Below are 20,732 nucleotides of genomic sequence, written 5' to 3'. Positions count from 1 at the left end.
ATGCAGGTATTTCACGTGTACAGTATATATATGTATAAGTATACTGGCTTTTAATCCTCTTGCCAAACGCAGCTGCCATACCTCCTCTCCCTCTCACACCGTCTAGCGTTTTCGTTACTAATTCCATTATTCGGCCTAAGCCGTTGAAAGTTTAAACTTTTTTTACCCCTGCCTCCCGCAACCGCCGCCGACCGTCTCTTCATACTTAAGCCCGTCCTACCCATAAATCTGTCACTTCGGCGGCCCTTTAAAGTCTTATCCGGATGACAATCCCTTTTTTCCTTTCCACAACAAAAACACGGATCCGACGGTCCTAATTCCGGTTGATTTAGAGCTTTTTGGCCCCCTCGGCTAGAAATTTTCACATACACACACACGCGCGCGCGCGCGCTCTCATATATTCGTATACACTATAATATTATATACATACATATATATATATATATATATATAATATTATTTAGAGCTACAGCGTGGAGAATATATTTCTTGTACCGAGAGATTTTCTTCTTCTCCAGGCAAATGGCCTGGTCGGCGATTGCGAGATAGAGAGTGAGTGAGCAGTGGGGTAAAAATACAAAAATAAAAGTTTTTCTTTTCCACAACTTTTTCCCGCTCCCATATACTTCCTATATCTACGATGCATGTTCATGTCAAACATATATACCCATACATATAATACGTGGGATTTGCCACGTTTAATTTATAGTGCGGACGTGACCCACGGTCCGATATGTGTATAGTTACAAAACTTTGATTAGGAATTATGTACATGTGTGCGTCTTCGACTATATACAAGTTGGGCCAAGGGATCGAATCGGCAAGATAGAGATGAAACTTTTTTTTCATGTGGTTATCGTGCGTAAATAGGATTATATTCTGTGCACATATTTTGCTTTCCTTCCTCAATCACACACACACACACACACACACACACACACACACACACACACACACACACACACACACACACACACACATACATACAGCTCGGACCATTTTTATAAAACATGTGTGGCAAAATAGTTGTGAACTGTATATATATAATATTATAATATTACAGTCGATATTTATTTTATATTGTTTCGTTGAGAAATGTTGAAGCGTCGGTCGTCAATACGACACAATATAGTCATTTTCTCATATTGTATATACTACGTACCTATAATATGTGATACTCTATACCAGTGTAACGTCAACTCATTTTTATACTCGAAAAATATTTTTTTTTGGACATTAAAAATAACTCATCCGATACAATGCAACGACAGTGCTGCGGTTCATTAGCAAATTGATCGGTATACATTTTATCGACCCCGCTGCAGAGTTCCGGAGTTGTTTACATTAGGAAAAGTAGGCGGTATCGGAACGTCTTTGATGTCGTGGGCGAACAAAAGAAATGTTCACTTCCTTTTTGTTCGTCCCCCTATACCCCACCCCGTCCACCGGTCTAACGGGGTTGCCGGCATCACTATTTCACCGGCGACGACCAGGACCCGAAACTTCCTGCCTTTATATTTCATTATTATCATTATTTTTTTACATTTATACAATAATAATATCTATAGACGTGTGCGAGTGTGTTTCTTTAGCCCGTCGCGTGTGCGAGTGCCGCATATTATATTCACATTCCCATTATACAATCGTTAATTATGGTAATTACAAACAACCGGGGAGGGAAGGGTTATTGTTTCTCCGGTGGCGGCGGCGGCTGCGGCGACAGACGGCCCTCTCTTGTTATTTGTGCGTAGTATATAAAATACTACTATTATTATTACTATCAACAAAAACAACGGGCCTACGAAATTTTATGACGCGATATTATCATAATAACAACATCGTTATAACAATATAATAATAATGCTATAAACTAATGCGCGAGTGTATGTATACGAATTTTCGTCTCCATTTTAATATCGCGCAGAAATAAGACAACTGCAGTTTTCGACCCCTCTCCCGGCGAAAACTTTCGGATAAACCGCCGGAGCGCTCACCCACTCTGCAGCACATTCACACACGCGACCGTGTACCGTGCACACATATATTGCTTTGGAACTTTGCCCGTTCAACTCGACTGCATAGCAGTGTACATAATATATATAATAATAATAATAATGATATTATATGATATATACTATCCGTCTCCGGCTGTTTCTAGGGGGGGGGGGGGAGATTCGCGAAGTCGCTCGTTCGACGTGTTACATTTCCGTGCACTGCCGCAGGACTGCAATATTTCCTACAAGTCACCATATTACCATATTATATACAAGTCCATATAATAGGTATATCATCGTATATAATATTATGTTCCGAGGATGACGAAGAGGACGCGCGTCCCGACCGCCTACAACCGACGACGCGCCGCCGAAATGTGTGCATGCGTGTTCATAAATAACGTCGCCAAAACGACGGAAAAAAAATTAATAATAAACTCCCTCCGATCGCGTCGCCGTAATATTTCACGTCCCACTTGACCGTGTAACCGCAATATTATTATTATAACATGAGCGTACCGCAGCAGTATTATGTTATGTTGCCACGAGAGCATATAATAATAATAATAATAATAATAATAATAATATTATGATACACGCCATACACCTACAACCGCGCATCGCGGTCGAGAGATGGTCGGTGCAGATAACGCGAGTCGTATGTAAGACGTTTCCGCACCGAATTTCGTAAAAAAAAAAAACACCAAATTTCAACGCCGCCGCCCGTCGTGTCTTAGCGCGCACGTTGTAACAATATTAATAATAATAATACCATGGCGGCGGGGTCGTTGTCGTCGTGTATCTCGTGGGAAGACCCGACGCGACTGGATTTCGTCGTCGGGATTTCGGTCGAGCGCGAGAAAAGACCGACCGACTTTGTCCAAAACAAATTTCAGTTTTGCCAAACTCTGTACATCGGAGGTACCTATAATATCATGGACGAGGCGTATGCGCGTATAACGCGTCCCGTCTTGAATAATAATGTACATCGGATAGTATTAGGTATGCTAATGTTTAAAAATGTATTCGGTAAGAGTCGCCCGGAACGAGCGAATTCCGGAAATCCCTCGTTTCATCGTGTACACGAATTAAATTCGCTCGCGTCTAACGTTTTATTATTACGTATATTGTTGCTATGCAGGAGCCGCGCTTATTCCTCTGCGCCGCGAGAGCGAAATTTTGAGAGTTTCGAGCTCGTTTATTATATTTTATTCATTTTATCGTATGTATTTTTTTATTCGCATGACGTGCCGTTTGTGCGTTTGATATGCTTATCTGATTGTTTCGATTGAAATCGACACCGACCGAGTAAGTGACACTCGCACAATAATACTATATTATTGTACCATTACCCGCCACTGCGTGTAAACAGCTGTCGTTGTAGTCTCCGCACTGTGATTTCTAATTTCTACATGTCTAAATTATAAGCGTAATGCGCACCAGCGATACTAATAATTTCGGATGCGTTATTATGGTAATAATAATACGTCGGAGGGCCCTTTGAACGCAGAAAACGAATACAACTAGGTAAATTATGACGAATGCGACGGTGATGGGGGGGGGGGGGGGGGTAATCGTTTTCGTTTATCCGATAGGTTATTAGTATAATAATATATGTATGATTTCGAATCGACAGTATATTATATACCTTTTACGAGTTCCTCGCGATAACATCGGCCGGTGGACAGGTGAAGGTGATAAATACAGGTACACGTGAGTACAGGACATATATTATTATTACTATTATTATTGTACTAAGAGCCGTTTGTTTTTCTTTCTCGTCCACCGCCGCCCGTGTCAAAACAATTAATTATATATATTGTGACGCCGTAGTATCATCATCATAATAACACGTCTGAAAAATATATATTCTAACGCGTGTGCGTTTTGAAACCATTGTGTCGCAGTGACGCCACAATAATAATTATTCACACCAGTGAATCCGTATAATGTACAGTTGTCTAAATGACGTCTGACTTTTTTGTTTTCGTTTTGCGCTATCACAGTATGTTTTCATTTCGTCGTGTCCGCAGGGCGTCTTCACCCTCCGGTCACTTTTTCCTAAATTATCAAAGCCCCTTCTCCTCCTAAGCGAGCCACCAACTGCAGTGTCCAAAAATTGCGCCAACCACGTAGATTTTTCCGGCGGCGGGGACATATCACTCACTGTACAGCATATTTTCAACGATATTTAAATCATTTTGTACTACACTTATTTGCACAGCCGTCGACGGAGCTGCACTTGATATTGGAGGACAAAAATAATATTGTTGCGTTCTCACAGCGTCACCCGACTTAGGGCTGCTTGGTCATACCGCGGTATCGTGTAGGAACAGTGTCTTTACCACAGCATCGACGTCATTACTTTATTTACCTATGTACTATCATTAAATAGAGACACGAAAATATTATATATTTTCTTCATTCTACGCATCTGTATAATTTTAGGGCTGTGTGCAAGGCGTAAGTAGTTTCGCGCACAATCTGTTAGGGAACGGCCGAAATATAGTGATTTTTTTCATCGTTTCTGTTTTCATTTTTTTTCTACTCCAATGAGAACCCATTTATACATATACGAATAGCTAACCGTGTGGGCCGTCGACGAATGGTGATATAATATATATATATATATATATGTATATATATACAAAAATAAATAAACATCGGACGCCAGATGCTTTACACTTGTTACCCGTCCGACGACGGAATTCATTTTTCGGAGGGGAAAAACGTTTTTAATATTTTTTTTTCTTCATCTCCGTCAGAAATCTGTTCGACCGACCGAACGTCACCCCGCGAACACACGCTTTTCTCAATAAATGATGAAAAAACAACAATGCACTACATCCGCTTATAGCCTTTGCAATAAAGATATTTTGTAACGTTTATGACTTTTAATACTTATAATTTAATGTCATTCATTTGGAAATATTAGATGGGGCATATAAGTCATAAGTTATTCTGACGTTTATGACGCATAACTTATAAAAATTAAGAGTTTAATACTGTAATATTATATAGAAAGGTTTTAAAGGTAGGTACATATTTTTTAAAGAATTATATAAAATACTCTTGTTGAGTATACAATCTGGAGAAAATATGTACAGAAATAAAAATAAAATGAAATTACTTGTATAGAAAGATTATTTGTAAAGACAGATTACATGGTTAAGTAGTACGTAGCTCTGCAAAGGTTGAGCCATCTATAGTCGGATTGACGACGGTAGGTGTTTCGTATGTTAGTTGGGAGGTTTATTATTATTTAAGTTGAACATTTTATATTTTCATATAATATTTAGGTTGAACTCCAAACCTACATGCAGCATACGTGGTTGTCATGATTTTTAATGTTATTCATTTTTTTTTTTTAATGATCGTCGTAAAAAAAAAATAACAAAAATTCTTTAAACATTGACATCGCAATATAACTTATATCTATTTAGGCACGCGATACAATTTTATATTCTGCGGCATATTATTACGTCCACATTAGTAGCGTTATCCATTTTCCGCGTTAACCGGATTTACTTGTGCTTCGCCGATGACGACGACGACGACGGCGAAATGTCACTTCCATTTTGAATGCGGTCGTGTTCACCCTCTTCCCTCCCCTACAGCCACCGTTTTGGCGCTTGCCCGTCAGTAGCAGCTGCAGAGCAGTTGTAAGACTGCATGAGTGCGTTTTAAGTTTCGTCCAACAGTCGTGGAGACCCGTTATCGCGTTACCGCTACACGACCGAAAGCCCGTGATAGTCGTCCGACTAGGCAGCGGTCGTTTGATTGTACACGCACACACGCACACACACACACACACAAACACTAGTCTTATATACATTGTACAGTGAGCCATATACATATATATATAATATAGTACCGCAGGTTTGGCGTAGAACAAAGGACGAATGATAATGTAACAACGAAAATGAAAGATAGACGAATAGATATCAAACGGAGACAATATTATTGTTGTTTTAGACTATTAAAGATATATGTTACAACAGCCAAAGACAAAAAAAAAAAAATGTCTTCTAGCGATTACCGGTTAGAAGCAGCTCTATCTAGTCGTGTGGGTACTGCAGGGGCCGCAGGATATGCGGCGTATTATATTATAGACGGCTCACGCGATCAAGGTCAAAAGGTATTGATTTATTTTGGCGGTTCGTCGCCAGTTTTTTTTTTTATTACCGCTATGATAATACCGCCGGCTTTATTGCGCATTACGGCCGGTCGGGCCTTATTACATTATCTACCTACAATTCAAACGGCCAATTTCGAAAATCTACGACGCCTATATCGAACTGTCACGTGTCACGCGTATACAATCGGAGATCGAGGCAAACAATAATATTACCCACCGCGAGCTGTGGGCGGTAGAGTCCCGGGCAACTCGGAAAATTTGACGCCGGGCGGCTCCCCAGCAGCGTCTCTTGCCGACACCTGCGAAACGGATGCCAATCGCGTACCTATTTAATAATATGATGTACGTGCTGAGATTATAACGGACGACTTGAGCGCTTATTAAACGCGTGCATAATGAATGCGAACTGCACACGACCCAGCCGGCGGCCGAAGGTTTTTCATTAGCATAATATCTTTAAACGGTGACGACGACGACCATTATAATAAGCGGTGCACTGTCCGAGCATAACGAATCGCCTGGCGACTGATTGATTAGCTGCCATTATTATTATTAATATACAACTACTTCTATGCTACACTGCAGCTACCACTATATAATACAAGTACTATAACCACTGCGACTAGTATTTTAATATTATATATATTATGTACTTATGTGTATAGGTACCCAAACCTACCTACCTATCTGCCTACCTACCTACCTCTGACTATATTTATACATAAATACTTGCCGGCGGCGGGGCTACCGGGTAATATTTATTTGCCGCTGCACCGTCCGACTTCCATCCTCGCCCACGTGTTCCCCACCTCTGAAAATTAAACACTACTGTTCCGCCGCGTACATCACATGCCGTATATATATATATCACGCAGCAGCTTCGGGTTATAATAATGTAATATTATTATAAGCATGGTGATGGCAAGTGATTAACCGTCGGGCGTACGTATACACTGTAGCGGTTCTCGTGACGACGGAGATTGCGGACCTCAATTGGTCGGGCGTTAATGGAAAATTGTAGAAGCCGACGAGGAAAACCAAATAGGAGATCAACTTCATCATCCGGTGGAACCGGCATCGTACGGGACTCACAGGTTCTTGAATATATATCGAAAATTAAAAACGAAAATCGATCATTTATTTCGATTTTTTACAGTTTACGAAAATAATAATAATAATACTAATAATAATAATAATAATAATTGAATGCTCGCGTTAGAGGTCGTCGTTTTTCTCATTAGTATAGTTGCCTATGATACAATAGCACAATAATGACTTTGTCGAGTTTCTAACGGACGATGATGAATACAGACGAAATTGTAGATATTTCTCCCTAGACGTCTTTATATTTTTCCCATCACATCGTTACGGCCTATATATTATTTATAAACAGAACCTTAGAGCAGCGACAATTGTAGGTAGTGTGCCTTAACACTGTAGCCCGAAACCGACCTAACCTCTTCACGTACATGTGGAAATGCACAATTTGTGTTTAGTCGGTATTATCACAGTTTTGATAATATAGGTACCATACATAGTAATTTAACGATAATATTCGAGTATTATATTTGTAGTCGTCCATTTTTTTTTTTTTGTTCTATTTTCCAGAATCTTTTTCTATTCATAATTTTTTCAAAGCTGTCATAATATGTGCTTGCAGGCGTATATGTGTGTAAATTTCTAAACCAAACCGTACACGAGTATAATTTGAGTATAATAGGTACATATATATATGACGTACCCCCCCTGGCAAATCACTTACATGTCATGTGTCGACCATCGTGGTTTTTTTTGTTCGACGCTCAAGCCCACGGACATAGAAAACGAAATAATCCAACGAGGCGTTTGAAGTACAAATCGCTTTCCAAAAAGTTACACCTACAAGCGCGTTAATAAGATGCCGATTGGCGATATCGGATTAGCAGGTTTCAAACAGTGCAATGCTTATCACACAATACAGCTATATGTAAACACGTGTGTCTAAGATGGTGTCGGGGTACAAACCTCAAAGGACACAACCAATTTCGGCGATAAGAGAACCACGTGGGTGGTCGAAAAAACATCGCGAGAAAAATGCCTTATCGCTCGCGTCTTGTGCTTGGTACCTATATATCATAATATTATAGTGCAAATTATCATACATGTGCGTATATACGTATAAAAGGACGCCCTGAGGTTTCGGCTGTCGGTTATAGCAGCGGTGTTGGTCGGATAAGAAGGGGGTGGGGGTGGTTGAGCACGGGGTGTGCGCTGGGCAAAAGCAATAATGACGCACTCGCGATTTCCCGCCCGTCCGCTCATCTATATATATAGAGTCTCGTCGCGAGTACGTGACCGGTTTTCCCAATAGAGCAATTTATCTTTTTTCGGCCACTGGCGTTTCCCGCCTCCATCAGTCGCCCCTTCCGAACACATTGGCACCGCGCTCACACACACACGCACACACCCACCCTCTTGTCCCGGCACGAGACGCGTCTCTGCACGTCTTCCTTAAAGGCGTCCGCGACCGTGAGTGCGTGCGCTAGGGGTCGTCTTTCGCTCGAAAAAGTTTCTCTCTTTTTTTCGTACACGTACCGCGCGTGCTCTACATCGTCTGTGTATTTGCAGTGGAGATATTTTTTCGAGGGTGTGGTGGACTTTGTATTGTTAACGATATACATTCGCGCGAGTACTCCGGCAAACCCTCGCACACCCGACCCATCCCTCAACCACCCGAGGTCTACTGGGCGCAGGAACCGAAGCTTTTTGACGAGTAAATAAAATCAGCCCCCGTACCACGCAATCACGCTCGCCCGCTCACTCCGCCCGCCGCGGTCACCGCATTAATAAATGTCCACTCGTCAAGCCGACTCGGCTTGAGATATTTTTCGTCTCTTTTTTTCTTCTCCTCTATTTCCTTCCCCTACGTGATGCGCGTTTAACAACCATATAAATTGCTTTGTATTGTACTAATATTATATCGATTTTTTCATTTTTGTTACAGTGTTGGAAGTATTGTGAAGTACTGCAGACCGAAGGCAAGAACATGAAGAACATTTGCGAACATAACTGTGTAAGTATATATACATAAGAACTTAACATTTATATATACATATACACCAGGCTATCATATATACGTCATTAACACGTTTTTCATTTTTTTTTATTTTATCGACCTCGCTTGGAGAACTTCCAAAATTATGAGTACAGTTGTGAACACCCATTACGGTGTATCGCGAAAATTGTTTCACACGTTCGCCAGTAAATTGTATGAAATATCGCTACGTTTGAAAGAACAATTCTTAAAAAAAAACATAACATAAAAAAATCGTTTTCGATTCTAAAAACTATATTGATAATATCATTCCACTATCTTTACCGTATACTATCAAGTACAAGTAGTATCAATGTGGAACAATGTATTGGATTAATGTATTTAACTCGTTCGTTAGTCACCTGATCCTTTTCGACGACGATATTTCGGAAAATAATAATATTTAATATCCATTTTGAACTTTTCATACATTTATTTTATAATATAATATTGCTGGAACGTTGTATACTATAGAAATTTCGACAGCAAGTAAAGACTTCGGTGGATTTATTAAATTGTATTAAAAAAAAAAAAAACATAAAATATGCTACTGGTCAAAATTGTGAAAAGCAAAACACACGCGTATCACAATATATACTGCCCGCCAACGAATTTCGACTGTCGCGAGAAGTGTTGCCCTTAAAAAAAGGTCAACTTCTAGAGATATATTACATGTACTAAGTATATCATACAATATACATATACTATAGCCCATAGGTAATATAATAGTGGGACGCGTCGCACGTGCACTATAATATTAAAGTCTCCTTAATTCACCGTATCGTGTAAAACACATACAACTACAACTAGATAGTATAATATTATATATACATAAATATCTTCGATATCCTACTCGACAAACGCAGTCAGACCTCCGTATACTCGGCGGCGGCGGTGTGAGATCTGAGTTATGCGCGATATAATATCATTATAAAAATATGACATACACCTAACTGTCACTGCAGTGTATAATACACGTATATACATATACAGTCGGTATAATATACGGTGTGGGCGCTCGTGGTCGAATACGATACTATACTAGGCGTGTATTAAACCGATAAGTCGTAGCCGCGGGTGCCCGAGATCGTCTTTCGACGGAAATCCGAATCGCATGCCGCCCTTTTGCAGGTCTCCGGGACACTTCGCCGCATACCTGAACACACGGACGCATCCAGGTTACATTTCGGATTAGTGTTATGTACTATATTATCTTTCTCGGTCCGATTACGTCATGTCGCACACCTTGAGCGGCTATATTATAATAATTATACTTAACGAACCGTCATCGACCGCGAGCATTTGAGCACGCCACGCAATTCGCCACGTCGTTTCATCTCGAGCACTCTCGCGGATTTAATTAATGAGTATCAAAATCAATAGCAATAATCGCTTTCGGTTACATACATCCGGGATGAAGAATTTGACAGGCTGCACTCAAATAAAAATTGTCTTACTGCAGTCAGATTTCGTGATTTTTAAAAAAATTTCCATTATTTGTCCTATATACTCGAGTGCAAAACATGCATTGACATTCTAAATATTTTTTTTCCAAAAATCGAATTTTTATTGTTTTAAATATTGTTTTGATGACAACCTATATGTATTTTTCATTATAGTAGTCTTCCCTGTAGTGGAATTCTTCTACAAAAAATTATTATACGTCATTATTGTATCTATATCATACGAACCATACAAATATCACACGGTGATAGATGAGCAATTATAAAAACGTTATTATTATAATACTGTCCACTACAACATGCAACCTCCTATTATAAATACGTGGCTTAATATTTTACTATACGCATTATGCAAATTACTATATAATAATATATAGTCGTAGAAATTTAGTACTGTTATAATGCATATATTTAGTAACTATAGTCGGTATGTAGTGTGTAAGGCTCAGCCGGTGGTTTTGGTTTTAACGTGATCTTCCGTCCGAACGCACACGGTTCGTTTCGAACGCGGCTGATATCAAAAGGCGAATTAACATATATCGGATCGACAGCGAGCCGGACGAAAAATAGTATTCGAATCGTGTGCGGTGGCGATTTCACGTACACACGAGTATAAATTATACATCATATAGGTACACACTTAATATTATACGCTTTTAATCAACGCGCTCTTTCAAAAGCCGTTCGCCTGCAAAGCACCGAAAAACCTCCCCTTTGTAGCAGCTCCGCGTCATAGTCGGGGCTACTATACGTAGTGATAAATATATTGACAATTAACCGAGCGTTAGCAAATTGGGGTGAGGATTTTTTCTTATCAGCCTCATAATATATTTATAAATGTTATGGGTTGTACCAAAACCACGTGTGTGCGTGTGTGTGTGTGTGTTACGATTGTATGATACTCTGTAGTGTGCGGTGGTATCAAATATCGCAACAAATAAGTTAGTCGCCATCATAAAATGCAGTCCGTCAACATGAAAAAAAATCCATGCACCTATATTTCTACTCTTCGCCTGTCTGCATCATATTATATTATAAACGCGTCGGTTTTCACAATAATCAGTATTTTTTTTTACCTACTATTAAATTTACATGATTCGGAAAATTAGCTAAAAATTACACGTGATACAAAAAATAACGATAGAGACAAAAACAATGGTCGTATCATTAGTCATTACTATATACTATACATAATTAATAATAATAATAATAATAATAATGACGACGAGAATACAAAAAGAAGGTTTTATCTTCAAGTTACTCTGCTTCAGATAAAATTAAACAGTTTCGAATATTTTCGTAGAATTTTAAATTATAGCCTTTTTCTAGTGGATAAAAAATATATTATCATCGTATTATACGAACTACGTTTAATAATTGCGTACATATATATTTCTTTCTCGATTCGTATTACTTAAAATAAAGAATATGAATTAACCAACTCCCCCAGGGAAGCTGCAGCCGCTCTGGAGTAATCTTTTTTTTTTAAGGTATATTTAACTTTTGTCACGTCCTGCAAAGGTAAGGTACCTACCTAGCTATACATATACAGAGTGCGATATGAAACGACCTCATATTTTCATATTAAATTGTTTCCTTTTCTTTTACGAAAGACCCAAATTGAAACTCATATTTTGTATTGTTTTTCACCGAAATTGTCGTGTATATATATATAGTCCCGCTCCGAGCAAAGAAATATAATAAACGTGTGGAATTCCCCGAAGTATATAATATATAAAGTCTTGTTTTTTTCGTCACGCGTTTCCGGCGTTTTTCATTTTCCGTCGACGGCGAACCTTGGGAATTAAAATTTTAATGAACGTCTCGCCGCGCCGGTGCGTAGTATTCAAGCACGGTTGTAAAACGGTATTGTATATTATACAACATAATATAATATTTAATAATATCATGATAAAATGGTAAATTCGTGCGCATTTATGCTATTTGTGTAGGTATTTACCGCCTACACACATATATATATATATATATGTATACCTACGTTTTATAATATGCACGTCCCGTTCCCACGAGATTTTTCGGCTACGATAATCCAGTAAAAGAACATCTCGCAAATAATCCGCACGAAGGTTTTCGGTCCTAAATACGACGAACTACCACCCTCGACGAAGACGCGCCGCAATAACTCCTTATATGGCGGCGGCGGGTGCATCAAACGCGTGCGGTCACGGCGGACAACGCTGGAGCATAATATTGTTATAGTGCACATGTATATAGGCAGTAGGCACATATAGGACTCCGAAGACGACCTCGATTGCGGTGAAAATACTCTTACACCCTCTCGCTGGGTGGTATAACTACACAATACGCGTTTTCACCCGAAATCGTGTTTCACCGAGTCACCCCGAAATCATTGCGTAAAAACCACACAAGAGTGGCGCGCGCTCGCTCAACCCCCTCAAACGCCGAACGTTATGATATCATATAAATAACATATTTATGGGCAGCCATTCGATGCGGTTTTCGCGTTTGAGGACAAGGTATATCTTACATTATAATATTGTAGTATGTACAGGTACCTGCATACACGTTTCATACCATGTACCTATATATGACACCCATATTATATATTGTATTATTATTATACGCCTTTGCCATTTAAACCGTTGATTTAGTGGCGCGCCACAAACGCGTTTGATTTCTAAAATATAATAAAGGTATACGCGTATAGGTACTCCGGCTTGAATAATAATAATAATATATATATTATTTGTGATACGTGCGTGCGGCCGTGTTCGGGGATCGGATAATGTATAGCTGCAGACTGCGGTACACAGCAGCAGGCCGAACTGAACGGATGACGACGGTCGTCGTTATAAAAACGTCCACCCGCCAGTTCATTATTGTGTATTATTTTATGGGCTGTAGGCATAGGTTGTAGATGGTAGTAAACTATTATACTGCAGCACAGTGTGGATTCCAGCTACAGTATAGCGGTGCAGGCCGGTTTGCAAATTTTCTAGAGACGATAAAAATTCAAAAAAAAAATTAATAATAATAATAATCGAATTCCCCAATAGGTTTGACTACAGCATTTACAGTGAAGTATATAATAATAATAATAGTAATAATAATAATAATAATAATAATAATATATGTAATAGGTACAGTCGCTGTTGATGCGCCGTCGTCGGCAGCGCTGCTGCCAGCTAATTCTAGACGATTACTCGAATTCCGCTCCGTACGACTCGTAAACAACTATTTCTATAATATACCTGTAGGTATACTTAAACATTCCTAGATACAACCGTCGCCGAATCCGGTCTCGGACTTGGGTAAAAAAACTGTTATCATTGTTCACAATGAGGACTGAAAAAAATAAAACATTAAATCGCTCATCAGTTATATTATTAATCCGGAGAATTCCGTCGTACCGTCGCACGCTGCTAGAAGAAGTCCCCATATTATTATGCTGTTTAATAATAATACATAAATATTAAGTATATTATATTGTTACTAGGTATATATTATTTGCAGGCGCAATATATTAAAATGTATGATTATTATATATTATTTTAAAAACTTCATCTTTGTAGTGGTTACAAGACCGAGGTAATAATATAAAAATCCCATTACTGTGTTTATTATAGCTGACAACGACTGACGTACTCGCGATTACATTGGGTTTTTAATATAATATAGGTATATATATATATATATATGTATAAACGTTTCCAAATCTTTGTGAATCGTTGCCGTTGTCGTCGTGGCGATGTGATTAAATCTCATTTTGTTCTTTTTTAAATCCCGACAAAGGGTAACGGTTGTGCTCGTTAATCCTTTTAAAGCTCGCCATGCTGCAGCAGTAGTAAAAAAAGCTCTGAAGATGTTCCGCTGGGTTTTTAATTTTTTTTTTCTCTCTCTCATCTCTTTCATATATAAATCTGTAATGACACACCGGTGTGCAACAATTGAATGAAATTTGAATAAAGAACTCCCGGCCGCGGTGACCAAGAGACGAGCGAGGAGGGAGCGAGACGGCCCAATGCTCGCGCGCACACACATGTATATATAAAACGGAAAAAAAATCCCCGGCTGAATATTATAACAGTGCCGGGAGACTTTCACGACGACCTCGATGAATAATTCATAATTCTTTTTTTTTTTATACTTCTTCTGTACGGATTTATTTTTTTCCCTTTTTAACTCTCAAATTAAAGCAATCGTCTCGGCGGTAATTTCAATCTGGTCGCCGAGTACCTTTATGCGCACTGCCTAGTGCCTACCCATCTATGTACACTTACGTATTATACTATATATATATATGTATTATGAAATAATAATAGTATGTGCAGTGTCTGCGCTTTGTCGCGTTTGCAGACGTATGTACGCACGTTAATGTATATTTTTCTCTTGTGTGTGTGTGCGTGCGAGGATTATGATACCTGGCCCCGGGATGTAAAATAATAACACTAATAACGATGATAATAATAAAAAAAAAATACTCGTGGCTACTGTTTATATTTTCTACTCGTCTTTCACCGCACCTATTCGCGATAACGATATGTCGATATGTATATTTTAATATTGTTATTATTACACGCGCAGCGCCCCAGCATATCCGAGTCATAATCGTCCCATCCACGGTGTACCTACACGATGTACTTATACATAAATCGCCGTCGTTATAATAATGATAATAATAATAAATAATAATAATAACAAACGAGTGCGCGTCGCTGATGAATTCACTCGAAATAATTGAGCTTATAATAACAGTCGGCCGCGGGCGCAACCGACATGCAGTGCGCGCGTGGACGCGTTCAACTCCCTTGATATTATAATAATAATATCAAATCAGAGCTTCCACTGTTCGGGCTGCACGGACTGTTTTCGTATACACCCGAGGGCCGAGATGAAAACAATTTTTTTTTCTTCAAAATTCGATTGTGGTCTCGGCACAACACGCGCGCCTTGACATTTCAATATCGATTTAAAATAGCACCCGTCGTATAATAGGTATTATATATACGAATAATAGAACTGCACTTCAGCGCAAGCGCCGAGTATTAATAATGTACGTAAATATATATAACGTATTAATGTAACATTGTCTTTTGCGCTGTTTTTTACGGTGTGGTCGAAGTTGTATAGTTTCCAACAAACGATATTATTATTATGTTATTCCACCGCAGACATTGCAAAAGTCTGTGGACACGTGTGCAGCGGGACTTTGCGGTCTTAATGCGGTGTCCGTGGGGATCGATATACACGTGCAAAATTGCTGTTGGTTTTGGTGTACACTCGTTTTCTTGGAAAAGTAATTATGGCTTAAGAATTTTTTTACTCAATTTGAAGTCGTTACAAAATAACACCCCATTTGAAAAAAATTAAATTTTTTATCTCTATAATTTTTTAAGTTTTCACATTTCTGATAGAAGAGTCATACATTTTTTATTTCTAAAACAAAATATTTTTTCTATAATTTTAATACACTATAGAAATCGGCCTTTGAACGAGTTTATAATTACTTGTAACTTAAAAATGTAAAGTTTAGATGAGCGGGCAAGTAGCACGAGGACATGCCAGAATATGTTGGTCACTACTACCCTTCTCGACTAAACATTAAATACTGATTTAGTTTAAACTGTTCAACAAAAAAATTCTAATGAATATTAATGATTTATGAATTTAAAATAATTTAATTGAAACCCGTAGAGATTCAAATTAATAAAAAATAATTTGAATCTATGAGTCTAAGATTGTTGAAAATGAAATAAAAACATAAATATTATCTAATAATCATATGCTGAAAAATCTCCTTAGAGGTTAAAAATTAAGAAAAAGTCAATAAATGCACAATACAAATGCATCGTCATTGTCGTCTATATTTGTACGCTATAAGTAGGTAATAAGTACTGAAACACATTTTCATTTTTTTTTTAAATCTAATATTTTGCATCTAAAGACGTTTAATAACAAATAATGCAGAGTGTATCATCAACCGACCGGCCACATTTAATACATATTAATTACCCACATGAAACCCCTCCCGTACATTATAGTACTTTGTACTATATTTTCATCGTCGCGTAGAAATCGATTTTGCAACGGGGTCGTATTTTACATTTTTACCTGCATACAATAATATAATATTCCGATTAAATATTATCGTGTATATGCGTACACTTTATTTCATTTCAATTTTTTCACTCGGGACTAGCGCTCGAGAGTCAGTTCGATTTTTGACTGCGATACGTATATGCATGTATATATATTATATAATTATATAGGTGTACCTCAAAGGCACGGTGTGTTCGTTTCGATCGGTTAGTAGTTATATATTGTTCGAATGGCGCGTTTTCAATACGACTGCGAGAACCGGCGACGGGCCTGGGTTTTTTATATTAAATTTCCCGGTTTCCGAATATTAATCGACTGCCGGCGGTCGGAGAGGCGGGCGGGCAACTGTGGTCCTAAAAGTACGGTAGCCCAGAGTAGGTATATACACTGCATATACCTATATAAAGTGACGGGGTTTTATTTTCATTAAAAAGTTGGTCGACGAGTGCTCTTTTCCGCTCTTTGTCCTTCTCTCTCTCTCCCTCCGCTCATATTATATTTAAATACACAAACAAAAGATACGGCGGCGGTGGTAGTCACTGCGAATAACGAATTCCGCACCCAGCGACAGTAAATGACGTAAATTCCGTGTCACCACAAAGTCGCGTAATTATATATTACAGTACATATCTTTAATATACATTTTTTACTATCACTATTATTGTTTTTCATCGCAGAGTCCCGAATGCGTGCCGTTACGGGTTTTCGCAGTCTTTGGCCAATCGATATTTTTATGGTTTTTTTTTTTTTGTTTAGCAAACCCTCTCACCGCCGGTACATTATATTACATCGACGTACTGCCCTGTTTTTTTTTTTTGAGTGTGTGACACCGTCGCCGAGCAAAAATATAAACAATATCAATATTACAACGCGTACAACAATAATAACAACAATAATAACAACAATCAAAACGGTTTCCGGGGCGCGCGTGCCTGCACCGGAACGACAAAGTGTACATAATATTATACATATATATGTATTATGAGCGTATAAAAAAAGCGACTGACGACCGACGACCGAGAAACTCTTCGATACTCGACGATAAAATATACGATCGTCATCTCGGATTTTCGGTGCTAAACAGATCGGGGGGGAAAAAAAATGAAAATGATAAAACCCACTACAGGACTTGCGACAGTTTTGTGTCTCTTATACAACACACACATATATATATACGTCTAGTTCGATAGTGTGTACGCGCCGTACAAGTGTACATAATATTATTTTATATACATCACAATACCTACTTTATGTATATATATAACACCTACGCGCTTTGACACCCGCTGACGAGGTCCGACCGGAGTATGTATGATTATTATTTATGTCTCGCGGCGTGTGTGCATGTTTGTATATCGTTTCGAATATACTCTTGTGGATATTATGTACGCCGTAGTCGTGTGTTTTATTGTCTGCCACCGTTGATTGACGTATTGAATGCGTACACACATACTGTCAGCGTATATACAGCGTGCTCGCGAGCGTGTGTGTTTGATATATTCCTCATCGCGTCGTGTCGTCGTCGGCGCAGACGGCGTGTGTGTGTGTGTGTGTGTGTGTGTGTGTGTGTTTGTGGCATTGTTATAGCGTCTCTTATGCACACACAGACGACGACGATGACAACGATAGTAATAATAATAATAATAATAATAATAATAATAATAATAATAATATTGTTACATTATTGTCTGTTGCAAACTGCGACGTCCCTACCTGCAGTCTTTCAGTATTTTTTTTTTCCGCTTATCCGCCGGCGTACGATATGCGATCGCGTGTTTACGCAGGCGTACGGGTCACCGATAATCCAAATAGATAAAAGACGAGGGGGACTGGGTAAATCATGTATATCGGGTACCCCAGTTGTACGTACTTGTATCGCTGCTGCAGAACAGACGCAAACGGTCTGTCGGGTCGCCGAGACGAATACGACGCCGCCGCCGCCGCCGAAATCCGCTCATATTATTGTCATTTCGTTATTGTTATTATATTATTGTACCTACACGCCTCTACACACATACCGACGCGTTATCGTACGGCGGTAAGACGAGACGCACAGCGTACACACGCTTCGCAGACCAAAAAATATATACACTTATACATAATAATATTATATATAGGTAGGTACACATGGGAACTGGTATTGTTCGCGGGTGGAGCGCATCGCCAAAGTTATGACGTTCGTTTTTATTGTGCGTAAACTAAATCCCCTATAATATCGTGTGCTGTTTTTTTTTCTCCATACGACTCGAAAAAAAATAAAAACGTATAGTATGCGGATCGAGTGAGTGTGCGTCGCCGTTTTCTTTATTCCTTTTCGCCCACTGTCGTCGGAACGGTTGCAGAACGTTGGCATTTTTAGAATTGCGCACAAGACTATATTATACGAGTACAATACATGTATGGTGTTGTGCATAAAAAAAAAAAAAATAATATTTTATATTATAAAATAAATAAACACGTGGCTTATTGCGTGCCTTGGCATAAATTTCACTTTGATACGGCCGCGAACACACCACACACGCGCATTCTTTCGATAGCGTAATTATTTTGTGGACGTTGCATCCGATGCTGGCACATGTCGTGTCGTTAGTCTCTGGCATTGAATTCGCCGATTAGGTCGGTTTTCGATTGCGTTTTTTACTACTCACATTTATCATCATCAAACGACGAGAGACGGTCCGCTGACCGCTGAAGAACGCGTTATCGGATCGCGAGAATAAGCGATAATAATATTATGTAATGGGACTCGCAAAACTCGTCAGCCACTAGTATGATAATAAAAAAACAAAAAATTAAATTAAAATAAAAAAATAATGACAATAATATAGGTGCGTATCGTTGGAGCGATATTACGACTTATTAATGATCAAAACCGAATCATGGCGAGACGTGAAAATAATCCTCGTCGATGATTCCGTTTAATGCACGTCGTTTCCGGTCGGATATCTTTCACCATATTTCATGTTTTTGTATATATATATATAATATGGCTGGTATAGCCGTATAGGTACTTTTCTTGGGATACAACTCTAAATAATACTTCGGAGTGCCTATGCACATAGTTATAGAGGTATTATGGAGGAGTGGCGAAAAACCTCGACGCCCCAGTAATAATGCGATTTGCCGCCACGGAGATTTACACAAGAGTGTTTTTGTTTTCCGTAATATTGTATTTACACAGAGCCGCCACGTCGCTCGGCAAGCAGTCTTGTCTCATCACCGAGAAAGCCGGTGAACACGACAAAGATTTACGAGACCGATGAACCCAGCCGACGATTGGCGATTATTAAAATTAGACTCAGTTGATTAAAAATATAATATTATTATCTGTGTAGAAAAATGAACGTAATTATTATCGTTGTTTTCAATATATTTTGAAAAGTATAATAATATTAATAGTATAATATCGGCTGCTGCTGCCCCGTATTTACGGAGGCACACCGGTTTCATTATCGTTATTATTATTAAACATTATTTTTTACTTTACCATAAAAGTCCCGGAGCATAAAAACATATACACAGTATAGCAGTGTCTGTATGGCAGTGTGGACGAGGTTGGTCGGTAAAACGAGTTCTTCCGATAATTAGCTCCGGCTTATTTTTCCTTTCATAAATATTAATAGAAAATTATACGTAGGTATATACACAGGTAACTGCATTTTTTTTTTCGCCTTTTCCGCGCCGGACTTCTTCGCCGTCGCTGTCGTTGTTGGGTACTTACTATTGTATAACATCCGTAATAATAATTAATAATATATTCATACCGGCGTCATGCGTACACTCAATCAACGGGCACAGAATAATATTTTATTTCCCCGAAAATCGCACACGCCAAACGCCCCGGCGCAGTGCATACCTTCCACCTGTTTACCTACAATATAACGATTTATACGAGTATTATACTCTCTCGAGGAGGATTAATTTTTTTCTCTCGTGCGTGTAATTTTTCACTGGAAAAAAAAATTGTCAGCCGAGCGCCGAAA

General features: G+C 38.8%; 1 protein-coding gene across 1 annotated transcript in view; it reads left to right on the top strand.

Annotated features, from left to right (window-relative positions):
* Positions 1–20,732, top strand: part of LOC111043187 — a 116,352-nt gene that overhangs the window by 62,138 nt on the left and 33,482 nt on the right. The window contains exon 3 of the mRNA XM_022328086.1: positions 9,116–9,184. Coding sequence (XP_022183778.1) covers positions 9,116–9,184 — 69 coding nt within the window. The remainder of the gene's footprint in view (positions 1–9,115; positions 9,185–20,732) is intronic.

Source organism: Myzus persicae, unplaced genomic scaffold (assembly GCF_001856785.1).
Source record: "Myzus persicae strain clone G006 unplaced genomic scaffold, MPER_G0061.0, whole genome shotgun sequence".
NCBI lineage: Eukaryota > Metazoa > Arthropoda > Insecta > Hemiptera > Aphididae > Myzus > Myzus persicae.
The sequence above is the reverse complement of the archived record's forward strand: the minus strand, read 5'-3'. Positions and strand labels throughout refer to the sequence as shown.